The 25,181-nt window shown below is 46.6% G+C and overlaps 1 protein-coding gene across 1 annotated transcript in view; it reads left to right on the top strand.

The window, feature by feature from the left end:
- Nucleotides 1-25,181, top strand: part of PARVA (parvin alpha) — a 267,872-nt gene that overhangs the window by 227,756 nt on the left and 14,935 nt on the right. The window contains exons 11-12 of the mRNA XM_078680922.1: nt 1,812-1,913; nt 19,012-19,084. Coding sequence (XP_078537048.1) covers nt 1,812-1,913; nt 19,012-19,084 — 175 coding nt within the window. The remainder of the gene's footprint in view (nt 1-1,811; nt 1,914-19,011; nt 19,085-25,181) is intronic.

Genomic DNA, 25,181 nt, shown 5'->3' with positions numbered 1-25,181 from the left:
GATTGTAAGGGCTAATCCTATAATTGCCCTTCAGGTCTGGAGGTTGAAAATTATTTGTGTGTCCAATTTATTTCTTACAGAAATTACCTGGGTGCTGGAACTCCTAATTCTGTGATTTAGGAGTAGAGGTTTTCGGGATCTCAAATTCGATCAAATAGTGATCTGTCCAGGTGAGGGATAGTGGATGACTAACTTAAAGTTGAGTAGCATAACTAAATATTAAAGTGTATGGCCAGTAATGCGAGTTGAACCTACTACCAATTGTAACAGACCTGCCATCCTCAGGTCCGTCAACAATAAGTTTACTTCCATATCGGTCGTTCTTTCCCCATGATAGTTGAGGTCACCTAGTAACAAAAAATTGTCTGACTCTAAAATATGAATTAACAGTATGTCTGCTAATTGGAGGGTTAAGTCTTTCTTAGGGCCTGGAGCACAGTAAAGTAACGCCCTCTTCCATGTATTATGAGGAAGATGATCTAATTGAAACACTATCATCTCCAAATCATTAGATAGATGAGTACAGATAACAGAATCCTTCACTTTACCTGAAAATGCAATTGCCACACTTCCTCCTGCTTTATTCTCTCGATTTAGTCTCCCAAGAGAGGACTTACCAGGACCATTGATAGATTCATTCAGCAGGGCCAACGAATTTAGCCATGTCTTAGTAATAAAGCAAATGTCTTGGATTTAAGTGTCTAAAAGATCCCAGAGTTCTGTGGCATGTTTACGAATAGACCTGGCATTACAATATATACTCCTGATAGCGGTCACCAGTTTATTAGGCTCAGACACTGGTCGATACCTTTCCTTGTCTATTGGCCATTTATGAAGGACTTGGTCTTCCCTGGTGGATCAAATATTTCTTGTGTAGACTAAGTTCCCCCACATAAGAAAGTTAACATGAATTGCATGAAAACTGTCCTTCTATCGAGTCTGGTGAATATTTTGTGCACCCGGTAGTCTTATAATTTTTGTGGTCTTCTTTCGCTCTGATGGGGCAGAGTTCCTCCCCTGTATATCATAATTTTACCTTATCTGAGGTAAAATAAAGGGGTCCTGGCGACTGATGACGGTCGGGCGGTGATGGGCGCAGAAGAGCTTGCCTTTGGCGTGCCTTCTGCTCACCAGCAGCGCATTCCCGCTTCCTGCCAACTTAACTATCGTGTGCTGAGTACATTGGAGCCACTTGAGAGCTCACCTTACCAAGATGGAAGTGGTTATTGTCCATGAATGCTCTTTGCCAAACAGTACCAACCAGGGAGAACCGGAGAGCTCTGGAAGTGTACAGAGAATTTGTAGTTCTTGTGGTAATGTATGCCTACTGCTCAGTTGTGTTACATTATCAGTTGATGGATTAGACATGCATATATTTTGAAGTATTATTTTGCTATCCACTTGCCAATTTGATGCATTGTAACATAAATTGAACTAATTATACTTTGCTGTATCTTTACCTCATACTTAGAAATTGTTACTGTACTTTTTTGGCTTATTTGCTATTTTACCAATCATGAAACAGAGATATTGATTATGAGGTTTTAGTCTTTCTCCTGGCTACAGTCAATTCTTCAGTTTAGCTCATATATATAGTCCGTGTATACATTACTGTGAGATATTAAAAGGTCCTATATTTTTAAACTGTCCACATTGTATTACCTCTTTACTATACTTATTCCCCACATAAATTGTTTGAAAGAATCAGTGAAACATGGTTAACGTGTGCGTGGAATATAACTCTTTAGAGATTGTGCCTCATTCCAATGCAGTCACCTGCTAAATTTTTAATGCTTTCCATAATATCTTAGTTTGCAGATGGTGTGTACTTGGTTTTACTCATGGGTCTACTGGAAGGCTATTTTGTTCCACTATACAATTTTTTCTTGACGCCTGATAGTTTCGAACAAAAGGTAAGACATTTCTTTATTTATACCTTTCTACTTTCTCTCTAATTATTTATGTATTTATTTTTTTATAGGGAAAAGAATTGGTCTTACTTGATTCCGACTAATATACAGATATTTTTCAGAATAGGAAAAGAATATGGGTGGGCGACCTTGCAGTTAACCCAGCTTTGCATGTGGAAAGGCAAAACATGTGGAAACCATTATCCACACACAATGTTCTTATTGCAACAAAACCATTCAGTAAGCAATGATTGTGGCTTTTCTCAAACAAAAAACACATTTTGGGATTTTTTTCAACCGTTCTTTGTTACTTTATAAAGTGTGCCAAGCCTTGTAAAATGTAATGAAGTATGTTACACAACCTCACTCATCCATACTTCCCTTCTGAGTCTCTCAGTTTCACATACAAATTGAGAACCTGTGCATCTTGTTTCTCCCATTGCAAAATTCTGTTGAAGATTTTCACATTCTTGTTTATTCAAGATTGATGGAAATTTCTGTCCTTCCAGACTTTCTGATCTTGTGGAAATTATATATTGCTACTAAAGTACAGAATCGACCAGCTCTAGGTAATGAAGAATGTGTCTGCACACCTCATAAGATCTGCACAATTTTAAGTTTTGATAAAGAATTCTTTGCACTTGTTGCCCATATATACCAAAGGGCTCATTCCAGCATCATTGTTTGTTGCTCATTAAACTGTTTATGGCATTTCACTGGCATGAGGGAGAACATGTTTCTGCACTTTTTCTTATCGTTTGTACTTGACTTCCAATGTGAGATGGGTGTCATTTGGAAGGCAGGGTAACAAAGATTACCCCTTCTCAGTGTTTATTCCTCTCTGTTGAAAGCGTTTCTCTTCAGCCCACTAACAAGGTTCAAACATAATTGAAAGCATTGATATGTACCTTGGTCCCTGCTTCAAAGTGCCTATTTTTTGTAACAATGCCTTTAGTTGTAGTACCAAGATTATAAGTGAATACTAACACTCTAAACTTATTACAACCTCTGTTCATGCCCAGATGTATCTAATTCCATTGCAAAGGCTTGAAGATCCTTGTACTTTCATTAACTATTCCATTCAATAAGTTTATTTCGAAATTCAAAATTCCATTTAACATGCACAATCACAAAAAAAGTACATACAAAAACATTTAAGAACATAAAAATCAAAATATTGTGTGTATATAAGCTCTCATTTTGGGTATCATATTTGAGCATTCAAAGAAGGCAAAGTACAAAGTGCATCATGGAATAGCAGCAATTTGAAGATTAAAAGTATCAAAGAAGCATGCAAACTATAGTCTACATAAGTGCAAAATCTACCCTGTGTGACAGTACCTAGCAGTATCATGTCTAAGTCTTCTCTTAAAAAATCAGCCTAATATATCTATTCCTGTTACAAATAATCTAACAAGTAGCTTAAAGAGGTTGTTTACAAAGGGCTTTCTAGTGTTTTTCTTATCAGCCAGGCTGCATAGAAGTACCTACTCACAGCAAATGCTATAAACTGGTCTGCATTCAATCTGAATACCATGGAGGCTACTATATAATGTATAAATCCTAGATTAAGCTAGAGTGGTATAAGACATTTGATTTTGTTTATTTGTACCAACGACAAAAGAACAGTACATTTTTCACATCTTCTCAAATCGCCCCACAGAAAACGCAGGAGAGATGGGCTGCTGAGGATTTTTTCGAGCTATGTGTGTATTGTCCTTTCTGGAGAGTGCCCAACTTGACTTGATGTATACATTCTTGGCTAAAGATGGAGTTATATCATCAAGATAGAGTTCAAAGATTAGATTACATTTGAAAGAAGTTTGCAGTCAAAAAGCCAGAGCTACTATTTTTGAGATACTGTTTATTTATTTAAGAGTGTTTTTATAGCGCTAGCTAGACCTGAATGTATTATAGCACTTTACAACATATAATGTTCACATCGAAGATAACCAATATAGACAGAGCAGCTGAGTCGCATCATATGAAATCAGTGGTTGAGCATGAGGGAGGAAGAATAATACATAAGGTCAACTTAGCCTGTCAAGATAGATGACCCTCTATTTGAGGTTCAGATCAATGTAGGACCAGTGGTCGTAGTACGCATTTTCATTGTTTACACTCAGCGCACCTTGTAAAAGGTGTGCCGGCGTAAATAATGACAATGCACCCTATTAAGATGAATGCGCTGCCCCAGGGGAGCCGCAAACTTGCGCTGCCATGGGGGCAGTGCATTCATGTGAAAACAAGGAGCGGCTGTTTGCAACAGCTCTGTGTTTTCACATTGCAGGCAGAAACCTGCCTGGACTTTTTATGGGGATTAGAGATCCAAGCACCGTTCTGTAATACCAAAGTGCCTCAGGGTGTGCAAAGCTGGTGCAAATGCCTGTTGTGCCCCCGGGCACTTACTGTAATAAGGCCCCTGAATGCTATTTTGATTTTTGTTTTTGTATCACCAGTTATGTAAGAAGGATTGCTCCACATGGCACTCCTGCCTAATACCTGGAAGGTGGACCTTATATGAGTAAACCATTTGATGGACAACAAATTAGGCATACCTAAGATATCAGTGCAGTTCTTTAAGGTTTCAGCTCTGGGTTTCTCCACAAACGTATCAAGAATAGCAGAGGTCTTAGGGCTACTATATCATGAAGCCATTTAAGGCCTGTTTAAAAAAAAGGGAGGGATTATAGGTGTACTTTGTGGCAGATTAAACAAAGATCCGAGAAAAAGATTTTCTTTAGTAGCCACCTCCTTTTTCTTCATATAGCCCCAGCTGCAGACACCTACAAGGCTGCACTCTGAACCTTTGCACAGTAAGTCTCTATGGCAGGAGCTACATGTAAAAGGTGTATTTTAAATTTTTCTAAGTCTCTTTTCAGCATGGAAAAAGCTTCCTGTAGCAGGGAGGCACTTACTTTATTCATATGCATCGATCATGCAGTTGATTTATCTAGGCTGATGCCAAGGTAGGGGAAGCTTTCCTCCCTCTGTAAAGTGATCTCTTTCATAAGAAAGTCACCTTTGAAAGTTGTGCGAGTATTAAAAATTATGTAGTTGGTATTTAATGTGTTGACATTTAGGCCCCTCTCATCACAAAAAAAACTTACATTTGTTTAGAAGATTTGGCAAACCTATAGGGGTGAGCAAGATTAGTTGGGTATTATCAGCAAATAAAAGTGCTGGTATAGGGCTGCTGCAAAATCTGGGGGAGACATGGACACAGTCATTTAGATATCTGAGTATATCATTAATATTAAGTGAAAATATTTTAGGTGTTAAAACACCGCCTTGGCCAACTCTTTGCTCAATTGGAATACAGTTGGTTTGCTCCCCCCTTACCTCCATTTCACTTGAGCAGTCGTATAACATTCAGCAAGTCAAGAGTCATCCCTATCTGGCCTAGAACTGTCCACAATTTGACTTTTGGAACTAAATGAAACACTGTTTTAAGATCGACAAAGGCCACAGAGATGATCTTTAGTTAACTGAAGATATTTTCATTATGGTAAGGTGAACCGGAATGACTGATCGATTGTGCTGATCTTTCTTCTGAACCTTGCTTGTAAGGGAGATACAATGTTTAGTGTCAGTTATTCATTGCTGTACCTTATCCAGGACATGATGACAAAATACCTTCTGGAGATTATCTATCAGGCTTATATGGTGGTAGTTCCCTTGAATTATTTCTATCACCCTTTTTGTACACAGGTATAACTTCAGCACCTCGCCTTTTGTTAGGTATATCATCACCTCCCAGTATCTTGTTCGACAATTTTTTAATATAGGGGACTCCGAATTTTTGTTCAGATCGATAGAGGTCGCCTGACATTTTATTAGGGCCAGGTGCTTTCCCAGGGCTGAGCTGATTAATAGCTCTATAAGTATCTTCTAGAATGAAACGTAAGACAGCTTTGTTTGGACCATGGCCACTAAATGGTGCAGTTAGACTATCTCTATGCTTGGCTGTTAAATCACTCAGAAGGGCTGGATCACTGTATAATGTGGCAAAATCTATTTCCCAGCTATGGGCTGGTATGTGATATTCTAAATGAGTTATAGCTGTGGTGCCACCATGGGCAAAGATGCCGGAAATATTTAGAGTCCCTATTTCTGGATGATTCTAGAGGGTCATACCAACTGTCATCTATCTATTTCTGTTCAGTTTTGGTGATCATGTCTTTGTATCTCCCTCTCATTACTCTAATCATCTGGATATCCCCTTGTCTCAAAGCTGTTGTTAGTGCAGATTTGGCCTTTCTACAATGAGCATTATAACTGGTGGATATGTTAGAGATGGATGGTCTTTTAGGTGAATCTTCAGTGTTACATATCAAACTAATGGAGCTAAACTAGTTCTGATGCGCTCCCATGAATTAGTCCTCACAATCGTGGCTTTCTACTAGAGTATCAGCAAATGTATTAAAGGTGCTGTAAATTGAAGCCATAGTATCTGAGTTACTCCGATGTTTTCCCCACTTAATTGCTCTCCTGTTGGTGGTAGGTAATAGAAAAGTTACAGAGCGGTCAGAACTAGGGCTGTTACTGAGGGGGAATCTAGATTTAATAGACGGATGTAAGGGGTAATGATCACAGTCTTCCCTGGTACACACACTAAAATTGCACATAGTATACCATAAACCGAGATCTAAAAATACATGATCTGTTCTACTCTTTGTCCTGCCCCTGGAGAAAGTGTGTTCTCTCTGGCAATCTGATTTGGATCTGTCATTGCAAGCACGTATACTAAAGTTCAGATTTAAAGCACTAAGTTGTAGGGCCACAGTAGACCAGACCATTTTCTAACAGTTCAGCAACCAGTCTCTGGATACCTCTGACTCCATCTTCTAGCTCCAATATAGATTCAATACAAGGGATAGGTTCAAAGGAAACCTTGAAGTCCCCAGCAATGCTTAATGGGGAGTGAAAGGGCCTGTTGGACAAGAGGTATTCTAGTTTGCTTAATGACGCAGATTCCTTATTAGGGCTCCCTGAGCGATTATAAACATTGTACAAGTTAATACATAGGCCTTGGATCCTCTTACAATCAGCCTAATTATGTCCTCACAATCGATAGGAAACTGCTTCATAGACCGATTCAAGGTAATCCAAACTAAGATAAAAAAATACCCCCTTTGGGTCAGCCCGCTCTTGATGGTAGTGTTTTGACACTGTTATTAGTATGTCTATTTATGTTCACTGGAGTTAATGACTAAGTATCTTGAAGCAAAATGCTATTGAATTGATTAACAAATTCAATCCAAACAGGGTCAGTCAATTTACCCCACAATATTCCATGAGAGTAAATGCAGTTCCAGTAAAAGTAGCCGCCACAGACAAACATGTTGGTTGGATAGCCAGACCCGTGTACATGGTTGACATATGAAATAAGTTGCAGGCACTTACAATTAAGGTCTCTTTCTCAGACATAAGCAAGTCCGGTTTAAGTCAGGCTTCTCTAGATTTATTTGATGAGATTGGGGCCATACATCGAATAGGTTCATAAATATTTTGAGGTGGTGTCTCAGAATCATCCGGAGTGACATTTCCACTCTTCACATATTACAAACTCATTTTAAATTGGATTTTGGAATCTGTCATTGGAATGGTCTCTGCCACCATAGCCAACAGACCCTCAGCTAAATTGAGACCATTCAGAGTCCTCTTTATGGAATCATAATTATTTTTTTCATCGACAAGGCATGTAGCTGAGATAATGTCCTTGTGAATTATAGTGCTGCATTGACGTTTACATCTAATCCAGTGTGTGACTTTATTGATAAGTGACTTTATTGATAAAAGTGATTCCATGCACTCCTCTTGACCAGATTTCAACTTGGGGACATTTATCATAAACATCTCCTCTTTCTTAATGGAAGTTCTAGAAAATATGTCTGTGCAAATGTGGATATGCTTCTCTGCCACAGGTGTGAGATCTCCAAAGTGTTTTTTGATTGCGAGTGTGTAGCAGCTATCTTCCCCTTCCCTAGGTCTGACAGGAACATTACATCTTGACCACAAGTTAATGGTTGTACATTGTAGGATTGACTACTTTGTACATAGAGAGCTGAGACGGTTGATGGTTTGGTAGAAAATTCAAGTGCTCCCTTGTTTTCAGGTGCAGTGTATGAATTTGATGGGGAAGGAGGCCTCCAGCTCACAGTCAGAAATTAGAGACTTTGCATATTGTCCATCAGGACCAGTGCCCTTTGGCAAGGAATTTGATTGCTCTGGGGGATCAAGCTCTTGGGGTTTGTAGACATCCAGAGAACTCCAGCTAGGATGTGAATTTAAAGCTATATTAATGGCCTCCTGGAAGCGTCTTAATTTATCGTTTAACAAACAAATAGCCTCTTTAATTTGGGAGAACTACGCTTACATAAATGTCAATATGGGGGGCACACACCTTGGGTCTAAAGGCTGGGATTCAGCTCCATTTTCAAAGTCATTTGTCTGTATGTCTCTAGTCACTTGTTGAGGCTTATTGTTGGTGCAATTAACTACTCCTTAGGAGGAACTGCCCATGATTAGCATGAGTGGGAGCAGTTGTTTCTTTTGTTTGTGCACATTCGGCTTCCAGGCAAGCGGTGACCTGAGTAACAACCTGTGAGGGCCTTTGATTCCCATAAGGTCTATGCTAGTAGTCGGTGATTTTGTGAATAGAATCTTTCTCCGCTAGAACTGGTTTCATTTTAGATGAACTCAGATAGACCCATATGTTTCCCTGAATTGAAATGGGTAATTTTACTCATGATTTCAAGCTGTTTCTTTTCTTGGTTTAACATGCCTTTAACTTGTCGATCTCACTAAGAAGGCAGTTCTCAGCAGAGTGACTTGCTGTTTTAGCCCCCTTCTTGTTTGGTGCTTGGGATTCTACTGCCTTCTACATCGTTTTTTTAATTGAGTCAACACAAAGGCAATAACTCTATCCAGCAAATTCAGAACCAGATGGCAATGTTAGGTTTTTGAAATTGCCTGACTTGTTAAAAGAAAGCACGTACACCAGTAGACATTACCGTAAGAGAGTGGGTGTGTGTGTTCATTCAAGAGTACAGAATTAGCTGCAGGACCAAAGGGGGTGGCCCTGTTCTGGCGCTTATGGATTTCAGTCCCGCACTGCAGAGTTAAAGAATGTGCTATACAGCGATTGGGCTGTCACAGAGGCTTGCTTCTACGAACCCTCCACGATGACAGGCAAGAATTCTGGGGCTTGTAGTTGTCCCACACAGCGGGGTTGAAGAATGCGTTATATAGCTCTTAGGCTGTCATGGGGGTCTGCTCTTCCCACCCCTCAATGAGGATGACAGGCAAGAATTCCGGGTCTGGTAGTCTCCCTGCAGATGGCTTGTGCATCCCACACAGTGGAGTTGAAGTATGCACTATATAGTGCCTAGGCTGTCATGGCAGCTTGCTCCTCCTGCCTTTCAACTAGGATGACCAGCAAGGAAGGATTCTGAGGCTAGTAGTCCCCCTTCCCTGTGCTTCCCATGCAGTAGCGTTGAAGAATGCACAATATAGCGCTTAGGCCATCATGGATAAAGCTTAGGTCATCATGGAGGTCTGCTCCTCCAGCCCCTCCATGATGAAGATAGGCAAGGATTCTGGGGTTAGTGGTCACCCTGCTGCTGGCTTGTGCGTCCCCCGCAATGGGGTTGAAAATGCGCAAAATACCGCTCAGGCCATCACTGAGACTTGCTCCTCCCACCCCTCTCCGCGATGATGACAGGAGAGGATTCCGATGCTAGTATTACCATTCAACTGGCCTGTTCGTTCCACACAGCTTGGTTGAAGAGTGCACTTCATAACACCGGTGGTTCCACCCGTCCCTCCACGATTATGACAGGCAAGGATTCTGAGGCTAGTAGTCCCTCTGCCACTGACTTTAGCTATTACCTTAGCAAGGACAATCAATCCAGCTAGTATGATACACGGTCTTCGGACAAAAGTTTGAGTAAAAACATTCTTGAGATGCAGAAATATTGTTTTTAATATTGTGAGCCACAAATATAGTGATTCAGGAATATCGGGTAAGTAATATCAATGCAAACATTTCTATGTTGTTAATATTGTTGTCAAAAATATATATGTTAATATCAATGCTAAAAATATCTGTCGATATCACTGTTAATATAGTTTTTTAATTATTTTTATGTATTTTAGTACGTTTTACTTTTATATGTTATAAATTTATTTAATTATTGTTAATGTTTTTTTAATATAGTTTGTACATTTTTTGTTGTTTTTAAATTTAATGTAATTGTTATTTTTAGTGTCGTAGTAGGTTGTGTGGTTTGTGGGGTACAGGGTGGGAAGTAAATTAATTTGACTTATTTAATAATTCATGTTTTATAATTATTAATTATTGAATTATTAATTATGTAAATTGTGTTATTAATTTTTTTAAATATTTTTGGTGTGAGTTGTGGGGTGTGAAGGGGTAAAGGGTGGAAAGGTAATAAACTATAACTAATTACTAATTATTAATTGTTAATTATTTGATAATTATGTAAATTGTGTAATTAAGATATTTTTGAAGTTATATCAGGTGCAGGTTGGGTTTAAAGGGGTAAAGGGTGGGAAGTTAACCATTAATTAATTATTAATTATTTAATTGATAATGTCATTTGTGTAATTACAATATTTTTTAAGTTATACATCAGGTGCGGGTTGTTGGGTTTGTAGAGGGTAAAGGCTGCGAAGTTAATCAAGAAATTATTGATAAATTAATTGGTCATTCATTATTTAATTGATCATGTAAATTGTGAAATTATATTTGTTAATTTATATATATTTTTTTCACAACAGATTTTTATTGATTGAATTAGGCAGAGCAATAAATGTGGCACCCCACAGTCAGGAGAAACCACCAGGCATCTTGATACAATTTACATCACAGGGCCAGAGTCTAATCAAGCATTATAGTTAAACACGAACAATAGGAACTTCCCCCCCTCACCCCTACCCCCCTGAACTCCCACCACCCATTTCCCTGTTCCCTCCCTGTTATCCCTCCCTAACCCTGTGCACGTGTGTAGAAGGAGCAACAGTGTTCGGTCATGGTGCGGCAGGTATGACGCATTTCACAGGCCCAATTGAAGGTGCATGCCTAGGGATCCTCCTCAGGTTCCACTGGGGGATCTAGTGTCAATTCCCTATAGTCAGCCCACCTCTACCATATCTTGAAGTGCTTGCGGGGGCACCCTCGGGCTTCGAATATTGGCCGTTCCAGACCCATACAAAAGTCCAATCCGGCTCTCCATGCACACAAGGGAGGGGCCCTCTCGTCCTTCCAAGCACGTGCCAAATCCTATTTGGCCAGTACCAGTCCCAATAGCAATAAGTGGCGTTTATATACGTTCCCACCAACCCCCTCAAGGATGTGAAGTAGCCCCAGGCGATGAGTGCGTGGGAGTTCCCAATCCAGTACTTCAGACAGGCAATTCCACACACCCCTCCAGAAGCCAGCTATTCCTGGGCACAACCATACAGTATGGAGCAGCGTACCCACCCCCGCCCCACAGCGCAAACATTCCGGCGACTCAATCAGTCCCGCCTTCCACAGCCGCTCACGGGTGTAGTAAGCCCTGTGGAGAATTTTGAATTGGATTAACCTGAGCCGTATTGCGATGGCAGTCCCTCGCGGGGACTCCAGGGCCTCCCGCCAATCATCCTCATCCATGGGGCCAATGTCAGCCTCCCAGGCCATCCGCAGGGGAAGAAGGGTAGGGGAGCAGTGAGTGACCATCGTTTGGTATATACGGGATACCTTTTTATCCCCGAGGTCGCCCATGAACACCTTCGCCTCCAGTGGGCTAAATTCAGGAAGTGAGTCTAGATTGGCAATGCTGGGTGCCAGTGCATGTCTAAGCTGCAGATAGCGAAAGAACTGAGTCTGGGGCATGTGGAACTCTGCGCTGAGCTCCTGGAACGATTTGAGTGTAACTCCGGACATCACATGTCCCAGCAACGAGATCCCAATTGTGTCCCAGCCGTCAAATCCTGGCAGTGAGGCAAGTTCGGGGAGTCATCCATTATGCCACAGCGGTGTTTCTGCAGTTAGTCTACCCCACCAGCCCATGCGACGTAACGCCTGTCGCCATACAACAAAGACAGTTTTCGTAACTCCAGGCAATGTCCGCCGCAGCCGGGCTGAGTAGAGGAGCGTGTGGAGCGTATTATCGCCCATCAATGCGCGCTCTAGAGCATAAGCCGGATCACCACTGTCGCTGTACCACCAGTCATTTAGGATGAGCAGGTGGGAAGCTTGATAATAGGACAGAATGTCCGAGGTGGCAAGCCCTCCGCAATATGTAGATAAGAAGCACGTACGCAGCGCCACTCTGGCAGCCCCCCCAGCCTACAGGAAGCGTCCCAGGACAGAGTTGACCCGCCGAAACCACTGAGGTGCGATGGGGTGGGGATAATTCTGCAGCTGGTATAGGAGGCGTGGAAGCGCAACCATCTTGAAAATCGCGGACCGACCAAAGATATTAAGGGGCATCCGAGACCACGTTTTCACATCTGCTTGAACTCGCTCCCAAACAGGCAGTACGGTGCGTTCCCATGTAAGGCTCACCGATTCCGATAGGAACACCCCCAGGTACTTCAAACCGCCAGCTGCTACCTGCAGTTCCGATGTCCAGGGGTCTGTCACAACACCACCCCCAAGGACCCACAGGGTAGATTTGCGTAGGTTCAGGTAAAGGCCCGAGACCTCCCCAAATACCCGCATTATTTCCAACACCCGCGGCCCTGAGCGTCGCAGGTCAGTAAGAAAGAATAGGACATCGTCCGCGTACAACGCGATTCTATCAGAGAGGTCCCCGGTCCACACAAAGCCTCGCACCTGTGCATCTATGCGCACCCAAGCGGCCAGAGGCTCCATGGCAAGGGCGAACAAGTAAGGGGATAGAGGACACCCCTGCCGGGTTCCTCGTCCAATGCGAAAGGTCTCTGACACTGCCCCCGCGACTCGCACCGCAGCCGTGATATCAGTATAGAGCAGCTTGACATATGACAGAAATATCGGGCCCAGATTGAGGCGGGGCAGGAGCGCAAAAAGGTATGTCCAGCTCACCGAGTCAAAGGCTTTATTTATGTCAGCTAGCAACAAAGCCGCCTGCTCAGCCGTGGCCCCCATCGCATCCACCGCGGCCCATGCGCGCCGGATATTATGACGCGTTGCCCTGCGAGGCATGAAGCCAGCCTGGTCCGGGTGGACCAGGTCAGTTATATAAGGGAGCAACTGATTCGCCAGGGCCTTCACCAGTATCTTAGCCTCTACATTAAGTAAGGAAATGGGGCAATAGGAGTCATGTTTATCTGGGGGCCTACCTGGTTTCTGAAAGACCACTACTTCGGCATGGCGCCACTCCGGGGGCAGCTTGCCCCGAGCACGCGCCGTTTCAAGTGCACGACGGTAGTGGGATCCTAGTTGTACATGAAATTTCTTGTAAAACTCACACGGGTAGCCACTCGGCCCGGGGGCCTTACCTACATTGAGCTGTCCCAGGGCCTCTCCCAGTTCCTCCGCCGTAAGGGGAGCATCGAGGGCCCTCCTGGTCTCATCCGACACCGCTTTAGGCGGTAAATCATCTATGAATTTAGCTACTTCGTCAACAGATAAACGGTCACACGGGGCATATTGTGTCGTGAAGTAGCTAGCGAAGCTCGCCGCCAATTCGTTCGGGTCAGTAATAACCACCCCGTCGTCAGCAGTAAGGCCCGGCAGCGTGATGGGCTGAAGGCTGCGTTGACAAAGTCTATGGAGTAGTGTGCACGATTTATCTCCCCACTGGTATATTCTACTCCGCGTGGCCAGCCACGCCTGTTTGGCCTCATCCATTAAGACCGACGCATAGGATTGCTGTGCCTGGAGAAGCAGCCATATTCCGACTTCATCTCTTCCTCCTCGACTCTGCTGCTCTAGAGTTTCTACCAGCGCGGCCGCCGCCGTTATTGTCTCTCGACGCCCACGACGGGCCGCAGTACACCACGCAATGTCCACCCCCGTATAGTGGGTTTCAAGGCCTCCCATACCACTACTGCGTCGACGTCATTTACCAGGTTTTCTCGCCAATAGTGGTCGATAGCCTCCCGAAGATGTTTGACATAGCCAGGCTGCTGGAGATGCCACGAGGACATCCTCCACCTGAAGGGTTGATGTTTTCTAAGGAGTTCCACCCTAACCGACACTGGGGAATGATCGGACAGTCCCCGCGGTAAGATCTCTGCCGCTCGCACCCTGCACATGCATACTCTGGGCACAAACACATAATCCAGTCGTGAGAAGGAGCCATGCACAGCAGACACAAATGTGTACTCGCGCGCTGTAGGGTGTATGTGTCGCCATGCATCCACCCAGCCCATTCCTTCACTCATAGCATGCAGCCTAGTAGGGGGGGAGGGGCTGGCCCAAGCATCTCCTGACGCCTCTGACGGTCCATACATACATCCATTACCTCATTCCAGTCCCCCCCAACCACCGCCAGGGACTCCGGGATGACCTCCCACACTGTGAACAGCCTCTCAGCCAGGGCCCACTGCAGAGGGGGGGGGGGCATAGACACTCCCAAAGACCACGGGCTCCGTGCCCACCATTCCCTTGACAAAGAGATAGCGACCCTGCGGGTCCACCCACTGCTTCTCATGGACGTAGGCCACCCTGCGATGAATTAAAATAGCTACCCCTCTGGACCCCCTGGAAAATCCGGCGTGGAAAACCTGATGATAACCAAACCTCTGCAGACTGAGCACCTTTGATCCCATCATGTGAGTTTCTTGGAGCAAGAGCACATCAGCGACCTCTCTCTTTCCCCAGCGCAAGACTGCCCCACGTTTAACCTTGACCAGCATCCCCCTAACATTCCATGTAATTACTCGCAGGGACTCCTCAGGGAGTCTATGTAACGCATTAGCCATAATCAAGGGGGACCCACCAAGGAGGCCCTCCGCGCCAACACCACCCATTGCGCACCAACATCAGCATCACTGTAAATAACACGTGCATCCCCCCCACCTACCCCAGGACCCAAATACAACAAGAAAGGCAACATCCGCTTTCTCCCATACCCCCCAGATCCCCCCCCTCCTCAACCGTTCCCTTCCCCGCTACCCCCACCCCACCTCTCCCCCCCCCTATACCTCATGGAACTATGAAGTACCTGTCGCGGCATGGGCAACCCCGAGCCCAAAACGGAGGGCCCAAGACCAACCATGCCAATGGATCCCAACACCCCGAAACCCAGTAGTCACATCCCCCCTCCCCCTAACAACTCCCACCTTAGTAGGAGAGTGGCAACCCCTAATAGGTCGTCCCCGAGCCACACCCCACCACCCCACTCATGGTCAATAACTCAGTCTCGAATTGACACAGAGGCATCAACAATGCAGCCAGTTCGCCGGGTCTCAACCGCACTGTCCCCAGCCAACGGGAACTACACCACCAGGGAGCACAGAGTACCTGAGACCCTCAGTGATCCTTCCCAGATTGGTCTGAGTCCTCAGCTCTGCCGCTGTCTCGCGTACTGGTAACAGAGACCGACCGCTTCCGTGATCTGGACCTCCGGTTTCTCCTACTCTTGGCCGTTCGGTCTCCTCGTTCCTGCGATGACCCCCTCGAAGAGCCCGGGTTCAGTCCCGGCTGGGCATGCGGCCTGAGCGCCACCGTTTCGTCAGTCCATTTAAAAAGTTCCTCCGGAGAATCAAAAAACAGCGTTTTGGACTGGAAAATCACCCCCAGACGAGCCGGGTACAGCAGAGAGTATTGGAGATTCAAACCTCGCAGCTTCGCCTTTGCGTTCATGAAGGATTGGCGCCGTTGCTGTACGAGCTTAGTATAATCCGGAAAAATCATGATCTTTCGGTTCTCGTAGAGGAGAGCATCCCTGGTTCTTGCTTCCTTCAAAATGACATCCCGGTCGTGATAATTCAACAGTCTTGCTATCACTGCCCTTGGCCGTTCACCTTCCGGCGGCCTCTGTGTCAGGGCACGATGTGCGCGTTCAACAACGAAGCAGTTGGACAGAGCCCTGGGGGCGGGCAGCCAGCTCATCAGCCACTGAGTAAGAAACTGTTCCATGTCCCCCTTCTCACATCGTTCCGGAAATCCGATGAAACGGAGGTTGTTACGACGTGCGCGTCCCTCCGCATCTTCCGCCCTGAGTGCTAGGCCCTTTTGTGCAGATTCCATTGCCGCCATCCTCTTCTTTAGGGAGCCCACGTCGTCCTCCACCACCGAAACCCTGGACTCCGCTTCCGTAATCCGCGCCACAGCATTCCGCAAGTCTTGGCGTAGCAAGTGACATCTGCACCCACCGCGCCTATCTTGGCATCGAACATATCCCTGGATTGGGTGATGGCCGCCATAAGTGCTGTGTTGTCCGCCCCCCCCCTGCTGTCCTCCTCCCGAGGGTCCGGGGCCCCCACCGGGTCCTGTAAATTTATCGATGGTCGGCTGTTTGGTGGGGCCGCCACCTCCCCCTCTGGTCATGGTTGCAGACTACCTGTGGGCCACCGATAGTAGATGCAGTCACGGCAGTACAGGGTCCTTTATTCCGACTGCCCAGCCCAATGGGGGGGGGCCCACACAGCAGTTCTCCCCCGCCACGGGTTCGGACACCCGTACCTCCGATCCAGCGCTGTTGCACGGGCAGGCTAAGGCAGGCCCCGGGATCCACTCCCTAGTCGTCGGCGGCCGGCACGTCCCTCACTCCACTGGTTGGACCGTGCCTCACCTCCTTGCGCTGCAGGCCCGGTGGCGCCGGTCACTCACCCCCAGCCCTGGCCACCACTCCTGCAAATGTCCGGGACCCAGGCGGGGGTACTCGCAGTTCGCCGTCTGTCACGGGGCAACACCAGAACCGGGTCGGCCCACAGGCTGCCGTCCAGCTACACTCCGGGCTGCCGCCTAGAAAGGATCAGCAGGGAAGACTCCCACCGATCGCAGCTCTGAGGCACCGTCAAGGTCCAGCTGTGTCAACGGCCCGCGGCGAGCCCCGGGCGGGGACCACGAAACTCGAGGCCCCGGCTGCGCCGAGTCTACAAGGCCGCCTTGTCCAGCCGGACGGGCCCACGGCCTCTAGGATTTCCAAACCCCCAGCGGGGTTCTTGAAGGATAGCGCTGGATGTCTCTTGTCCCTCAGGGCAGTCTAGGTGCCGGACAAGCGGCGGGTCGGCCGAGCCATGCGGACACCCCCCGGCCGGGAGGCGCCAAAATCGAGGCCCCGGCTTCCTCGCCGCGTGCTAGGCCGCGCTCTCCTCTCCGCTGCCCAGCCACATCCGATTAATCGGGAGCTCCACGGACCACACCGGAGGATCCCAGGCACCCTCAGCAACAATCGCCTCAGTCGGGCTGCGGTGTGTAGGCTTGGGGGCCAGGATAATCTGCCGGATGATTCACGGGCCGGCGGGAGCTCTAGGAAGCTGCGACCGCCATCACCGCTTGCGAAGCCACGCCCCAGAATGTGTTAATTTATATTTTAGATGTGTGTTTAGTTTGTAGAAGTTAAGGGTTGGGAGTTATTTAATTAATACTAAATGTAAAATTATTCATTCATTTATTAAATGTGTTATTACAGTATATGTTAATTGTGTTATGCTTTTTAATTTCAATTAAGTTTTATTAGTTGATTGTTCTGTGTGAGAATATAGTGTGGTATTTTAATTACATTAATATTTGTTGTAATTGATAATAATTATTAAACCTTGTAATAATTATGTGATTGTTACATTTTTGTTAAAATTTATACATGAATTTTTAAATTTAAATATTTTTATTTATTTAATAGTTGTTAAATTATGTTATTTGTTTGAAGTGAACTACTCCCTCTATACTGTTACACCAACTGGAGTGGTAATAGTACAATTCACCCCATCCAGAGTACAATGCTGTCCCTAATGTTGCACAGACTGGAGTGGGAATAGTAGATTTTAACCCTCTGCAATCCAACGCCCTCACTGCTGTTGCACCAACTGCAGTGTGAATAGTAGTTGTTACTAATAGTATAGTTATTATTTATAGATTTATTTTAATAATGCTTAAATATATATCCTACTATGTTTATGTATTTTTATATTTCTTATATATATAAATGTATGTATTTTTAAGATATCTTTAGTAAAACGTATTTTTATATATTGTTTACTTCTTATTACACTTAAATTGGAAATATTTTTTTAACATCCAGTTTATTTGTAGTTTTTTTTTTTTTATGTGTCTATATATGTGTATGCATATATATATGTGTATATATAGTTATATAAAAGTTTTTGAAATAGAAGATAAAATGTATGTTTGTTTAACACCTTTACTGCGGTGGGGGGCTGCGCGGCACGCCCATCCTGGTGACGGAACCGCTCCGTCACCAGCCTCGGTTGAGCTGTGCTAATGATGGAGCGGTTCCGTCATGGCCCCGCCCGCTCAATAGAACGCACCGCGCAGGCGCAAAACCAGCGCCACGCAGGCGCGTCGAGCGGGCCATGACAGAACCGCTCCGTCATCAGCACAGCGCTACCGCGGCTGATGACGGAGCGATTCCGTCATCCGCGCGGAAGGGGTTAATAGTTTTATATTATACATGTGTATATAAACGTACACACTTTTATACATATATGTTAAAATATTTAAGTTTCACTTATTTAAACTACATATATAGTAAAAAACTATATTTTTGTATTTTTTTTGATATTAGCGTAAAATATTTGTTTTTCAATCTTTTTGTACTAACCATTATATGCATCGAAAAACTATATTTTTATGATCGATATTTTTGACAAAGTATTTTGTTATCACGATATTTATGGTTTTGATATTGTCCATGATCCATGACACATCCTTGAGCAGACAACCGAGGGTAGGTAGAAAGCAGCAGTTTTGGAAACTGTGTTATCCTGCACTTGTTCATAGTGTAAAGAAATGGTATGAAATATGAAAATGCAAGATATACCTTTCAGAAGGACTACATATAAAACTGAGTAATCAATTTTATCATTTAATACAGGCAGCACTTTCCAAAGTGTATATGACATGCATTTTACTGTAAATGTGTGTGTTTTTTTTTTTTTTTGCTGTGCTAAAACCTCTGTACTGATGTTCCCTTAGGTCCTTAATGTTTCATTTTCATTTGAACTGATGCAAGATGGAGGGCTGGAAAAACCAAAACCCAGGCCAGAAGGTAATGTTATGCTTGAGCAATACCGGTTGAGCTCTTACCTTACTTTGAGTGCCCCCAATGTTTCAGATATTCCCATTAGCTGGCCATAATTTGGCAAGAAAACTGCTGCATCGGTTGACTTGAGTCTTAGCTAGCCATAACTATTGTACTGGTACTTTGTCTTTTGGAGATGTGTATTTTTAATGAATGTATCCAATTTAAATGTTGTAGATAACTTCGATTTAAAGCATTGGAATTTAATTTGTGCTTCCGAAGTAGAGTTTAGATTGTGTAAACCCTCCGTGTTACTGCTTCGATGCAGGGGTTTTCAAGAGTGCCTAACTTAGGGGTCTATAAGGATGGCGGGCGGATCACCACTGCCCTACCGGCAGTGGCAATACTCGCACCAAAACACCCCGCCGTTCGGCCTTTTACTCGGCAGACGGAAAGACCATCTGCCACTTTTCCGCCGAAAGGGAATCATCATGATTGCCTACTGGGCAGAAAAAGGCCTGTAATATGGTGGTGGTGCCTTGCAGGCACCGCCATCCATATTAGGATGGTGGCGGTGTAATGCCTTTCCATGGCGGAGACTCCACCATGGAAAGGCATGCAGTGTTTCCTTTGGGAGCCCATTGTGGGCCCCCAGGGGGATAGGGGAATGGGGGGCTGCATTTGGGGGGTACCCATGGTACCCCCCAACATTGGCATACACAAGGTGGCAGGCACCAGTGCCTGTCACGTGTGCATGCAAATGCACAACATGCATATATTGCATTGTGGCCGCCCGCCACAATGCAATATATGCGGGATGTGACCGGCAGGGTGACGGTCGCATCCTAATTGGCGGTGCTGGACCGTTGCACCACTGGCAGCCGGTCCCAGCACTGCTAGGGTGGCGTCCTAATAGACCCCTTAGCTTCTTCACGGATCACATGTAATTAAGTGCACCACAATTCTCACAGGCTGTCCTGATTTCCAGGAAGCAACCAGTTTTCTTTCAGGTCAATACAGAAATAAACCAAGCTCTGCACATTTGTTTCAGTTACCTAAGAATTCTCTGCATTTATCCAACCACAGAGCTCCTTTTTAGGTTTAAAACAATTTATTGAGACATTTACAAAAACAAGGAACAGTAGTCGCTAAGGATGCGTGTTATGATGCAGCCATTCAGGAGCGCATTGGTGCGTAAAGTCTCTGCAAACTAAGTGCCCATCCGGTTCCATCGTTCGATGCGCATACAGCGACAATAGTACACAAATAAACATTCCGCTTTCAAAACTCCCCACACCCCTCTTATCCCTTCTGTCCCCTCCCTTCCCTCCCCCGTCCAGTGCCAAGTTCGCCCCCCTGCTTCACTCCTCCTTCTCCACTTTCCCTTTTCGGCTAATTCTATTCTAAGCCTTATCAATCAGTTGAATCTGCAGGTGACGTTAGTCTCAAAAGTCGAAGATATCGTGGACAGGTGAGTTCTTTAAATTCCGTAACCAGCAGTGAATGAAACGGTTGCCACAGGTCGTTAAACTGCTCCACCTCTCCCGCCACTGTGAGCGACAACTTTTCCATGCCCAGGACATGCCATAATCTATGCAGCCAGCCCGTGATAGAGGGGAGTGTGGTGGTGCGCCAGTGTATGAGAATGTTTTGAACAGCCGAACCCAGCGCTATCGCTATCTGTCTGCCTCTTCGGGACTTTAGGGGGTACATCAACCGGTTGGGCAAGCCCAGCAGTTCATACGCAGGGAAGCGTGGCAGTTCAATGTCAAAGTGTGTGTCAATCTCATCTAAGATCTCCTTCCAGTAGGGGCTTAGCAAAGGGCAATCCCACAACACATGTGTAAGTGTGCCTACCTGCCCACAAGCCCGCCAGCATGTATCCTCAATACTACGATTCATTTCGTGCAATCTTTCTGGGGTGTAGTACCAGAAGGTAGTCACCTTTGTAAATGTTTCGGTAAGTCTCGTGTGGTATGCGGAATGTCGCGCCCGATATGAAATCTGGTCCCACTCTGTATGGCTCAATGTCCTCCCCAGTTCCCGTTCCCAACGCTCCCTACCCGGGTTATAAAGATGAGAGGAAGGAGGCTGCAAACATTTTTAGAGGTCCGAGTTCAGTTGCGCATCCGAGGTGCGGGTCACAAGCCACTTCTCATAAGGTAAAAGCCTTCTGTCCGCTGAGTCACGCACCTGCGGTTGCAGCGCCCAGTGGCGCACCTGCAAATACCGCATTCTCTCCGTTTCAGGTAGGTGATATTCACGCTTGAAGTCCTGAAATGGAATAACGCCTTCTGGAGCATACATATGGAACAGCGCCCTGCACCCCGCAGCCCGCCAGCGTCTAAAGGCACTCTGGGGGTGAAATCCGGGTTCTCGACCAATGGTGTAAACGGTGAGGGGAATGTGGTGAGCTCATGAGCAACATTAGTGGTATCCCACACCCGCAGTGGGACTCGCATGATGAAAGACGCGTACAGATTGGGGGGGCGGTGTGCTCTGCGTAGGAAGGGCACCTCCTGTAGAGGCCGGCCTGCTACCGCCTGGTCCTGGAAGAGCCAGTGTTTATCTGACTCCCATCTGCTCCACTCCACAAGATATCGCAATTGTGCCGCTTGAAAATACTTGCGTAAATCTGGTATACCCAGACCCCCTGCCTCAGGGGCAAGCGTGGTGTGAGCCCTCTTCTGCCTAGGTTTGCAGCCCTGCCAGATGAAGCGTGCAAGGTCCGCTTGCGTCTGCTGAATCCATCCCTTGGGAGGTAGGAGCGACAGGGCCCGGAACAGATATAAAACCTGCGGTAAGATCGTCATCTTAACCGCTGCTATCCTGCCTAGCCAGGACAGAGTGCCTTTGTTCCAGCGCCCCAGTTCTTCCTTAATTTTTTTCCCTAAGGCCGTGTAGTTGGCGGTTACCATAGCGGGCAGGGTGGGCGCCAAAAGGATGCCCAAATAAGGTACCAGATCCGAAGACCAGTGCATGGGGAAGAGGTTCTGGAGTTCAGTTCTCGTGGCAGCGGTCAACGAGACATCAAGGGCTACGGACTTCCCCATATTCATTTTGAATCCCGCGACCGACGAGAAAGCTTCCAGTTCCGCAACACACGCTGGGAGTGCCCCCTTCGGGTCAGCTAAGGTCAGTATAACGTCATCCGCATAGAGGCTAATCGTGTGGGTATATCTCCCCATCTTTACTCCCGTCGCGTTCGGGTTCTGACGTATCCTTTGGGCAAGAGGCTCCATATATAGAGCAAAAAGTAGCGGGGATAATGGGCACCCCTGCCTGGTGCCCCTTTCTATTGAAAACGTCCGGGAGCTGCAACCATTAACCTGCACTACCGCCGATGGGAATCTATAGCAATTGAACACTAGGGTGCGGAACTTCTCCCCAATGCCCACCTTCGCCAGGACCTGCTCTAGATAAGGCCAATGTACTCGGTCGAACGCTTTCTCCGCGTCTACGGCTAACAGCATTCTTTCCCCGGGAATCCAGGAGGCTTTCTCTAGGATGTGTACCACTCTCTTGGTGTTGTCCACCGTCTGCCTCCCCGGGACAAATCCTGCCTGGTCCGGGTCAACCAGTCCTGGCAGATGAAGTGCCAACTGAGTCGCAAGGATCCCAGTGTACAGCTTGAGATCAATGTTCAGGAGAGAGATCGGTCTGTACGAGCTACAATGAGCCCGGTCTTTCCCCAGTTTGGGGATGACCGACACGGTTGCCTGAAGTAGGTCTGGTGGGATAGCTCCGGGAGCAGAGAATGAGTTGAAGAGCCTGGTAAGGACAGGGGCCAGCACGGAGCAGAATGTTTTATAGAAAAGTGATGTATAGCCGCCCGGGCCCGGAGCCTTCCCATTCTTGAGTTTAGAGATGGCTGTAATCACCTCTTCTACCCGAATGTCCCTTTCCAGGTACTCTGCTTGCTCCGGAGCTAAGGAAGGGAGGGGGACCGAGTCCAGATAGCCAGCTTCCGCATGTGGTGACGGGGAATCACTGGCGTATAGCTCTGCATAGTATTGACGGAAAGTCTCCACTATTCAGTCGTCCTCCGTAACTGTCTCGCCGCCGGAGACCAAAATCTCCTTCACTAAGTGCAGTTGATGCGCCACTCGGAGTTTGTTCGCAAGCAGCCGGCCGCACCTGTCCCCCCCTGTGTAATACGCATGTTTCAGACGCAACGCTGCATACTCCGCTCTGTCCATATCTAAGGCCGACAGGAGTTTTCTCGCTGCTTTAAGTTGCCTCCATACCCTATGGGCTCCCAAGCGCTGATGTACCTGCTCCAATTCGCGTACTTTTTGTGTGAGCTCGTCTCCTTTGAGCTGGCGTTCTCTATTCTCCGCTGACGATATTGCTATAAATTCTCCCCTGAGCACTGCCTTTAAGGCTGCCCATTGCGTTGCCAATGAAGTGTCGGTATTATCATTGTGGGTCTGATAATCGCGGACTGAATCCGTGATGTGTTTCACCACTGTTTATTTATGCAGTAGTGTATCCCTGAGGCGCCAAACCCCACGCGACGAGGACACCGGCGGTAAGCGAAAGGTGCCTGTAACGGGCGCATGGTCTGATAAGGAGAGAACCCCCATTTCAGATGCCGTAGCTAGGTCACAGACTGGCCCCGTGACCAAGAGGTGGTCTAATCTCGCATATGTCTTGTGTGCATGTGAGTAATAGGAGTAGTCTCTGTCGGTGGGGTGGAGGCGGCGCCAGAGATCGTGAAGATCCAGGTCCTCTAATTGGGATTTACCCCCTTGAGAAATCTCTCCGTCGTTTGTGGGTGCCTCTGCGCTGACCTGTCTAGAGACGAGTCGAATACCATGTTCAGGTCCCCTCCTATGATAATGTGTCTATCTGAGGTGGCTGTAACGTCCATCAAGGCTGAGTTAAAAAATCGCTCTTGATGCTCGTTGGGGCTATATATCGATCCTATGGTGATCACCAGACCTCCTAACTTAACCCTGTACACTAGAATTCTCCCCTTCTGTTCTGCAAACTTATGTAAAACCTCTCCTTTGAATGTTCGGGACACTAGAATTGCCACCCCCGCTGTCTTGTTGGTGTTGGAGGAAAAGAATTGTGTTGGAAATTTGTGAGACCGCATCCTATGGCATTCACGGGCTAGTAAGTGAGTCTCTTGTAAGAGACAGATATCCACCTGTGTGCTTTCTAGCAGGGAACAAGACCGCCCTCCTCTTGACTGGATTGTTCAACCCTTTCACATTAAGGGTTACTACCTTAAGGGCTGTCATTATTGTAGGGGCAACTGTAGCGCAAGCATTGAATCGAAACCCAGGAAGGACGGCTCTGAGATAAGTAGCGTGCAGGGGCCCTGTCAGGCCAGAGTAGATGCAACATGAGCACTGGACGACCTTGACCCCTCCCCACCAAACTCCCCTTAAACTTCCCCTGAACTGCCCCTCCCCATCCCCCCTCCTCCTCCCCCACTCCCCAGCCAACAATTCCCTCTTGCAAACAATCAGCCGCCCCAGCCCTCTCTCCCCCCTGTGCCCCCCTGGAGCCCCAACAACCTTTAGCCCCAGTCATGTCCAAAGTGGACAAGTCTGTGTTGAATTACCTGGATGGACGTCCAGCCAATGTCTTCTCCCTACGGCCCCCCACCCCGGACCCCAAACCTGCAATATCAGTAAGGCTATGAGATTCTCCCCCCGGAGCTTCTTTACGCTGTCAACGCGACATCATCAAGAGGAGCTGTGTCTCTGGCCACTTCGGACACAGCATTCGCCATGCTGGCTCTAATGGTGGGTGAGTCTGGTCTCAAGGGGGTGGTAGGCGCCCGCCTCCTCGACACTCTCTGCCAGCCGTCTCTGGAGCCACGCCTTGGGTGTGGCGTGGCGGTATCATCTTCCTCCGTGGTGATCCCTAGAACCTCGCAGGTCTCACGCAGTGATCTTAGTTGGTGCATCGTGCCATTCCACTTAAAGATAAGGCGGAAGGGGTGGCCCCAGGTATAGGACGTTTCGTGCTCTCTCAAAAAATCAGTCACTATCTTAAATGCTTTGCGTTTCTGAAGGGTGATAGCGGACAAGTCCTGGTATAGAGCAACAGAGTGGCCGCGGAAAGTAAAGGATTGCTTCTTTCGCGCTTCTGCCAAAATGCGTTCTTT

This window comes from Lissotriton helveticus, chromosome 3_1 (assembly GCF_964261635.1).
Source record: "Lissotriton helveticus chromosome 3_1, aLisHel1.1, whole genome shotgun sequence".
Taxonomy (NCBI): Eukaryota; Metazoa; Chordata; class Amphibia; order Caudata; family Salamandridae; genus Lissotriton; species Lissotriton helveticus.
This window is presented reverse-complemented; position numbering and strand designations above follow the sequence as displayed.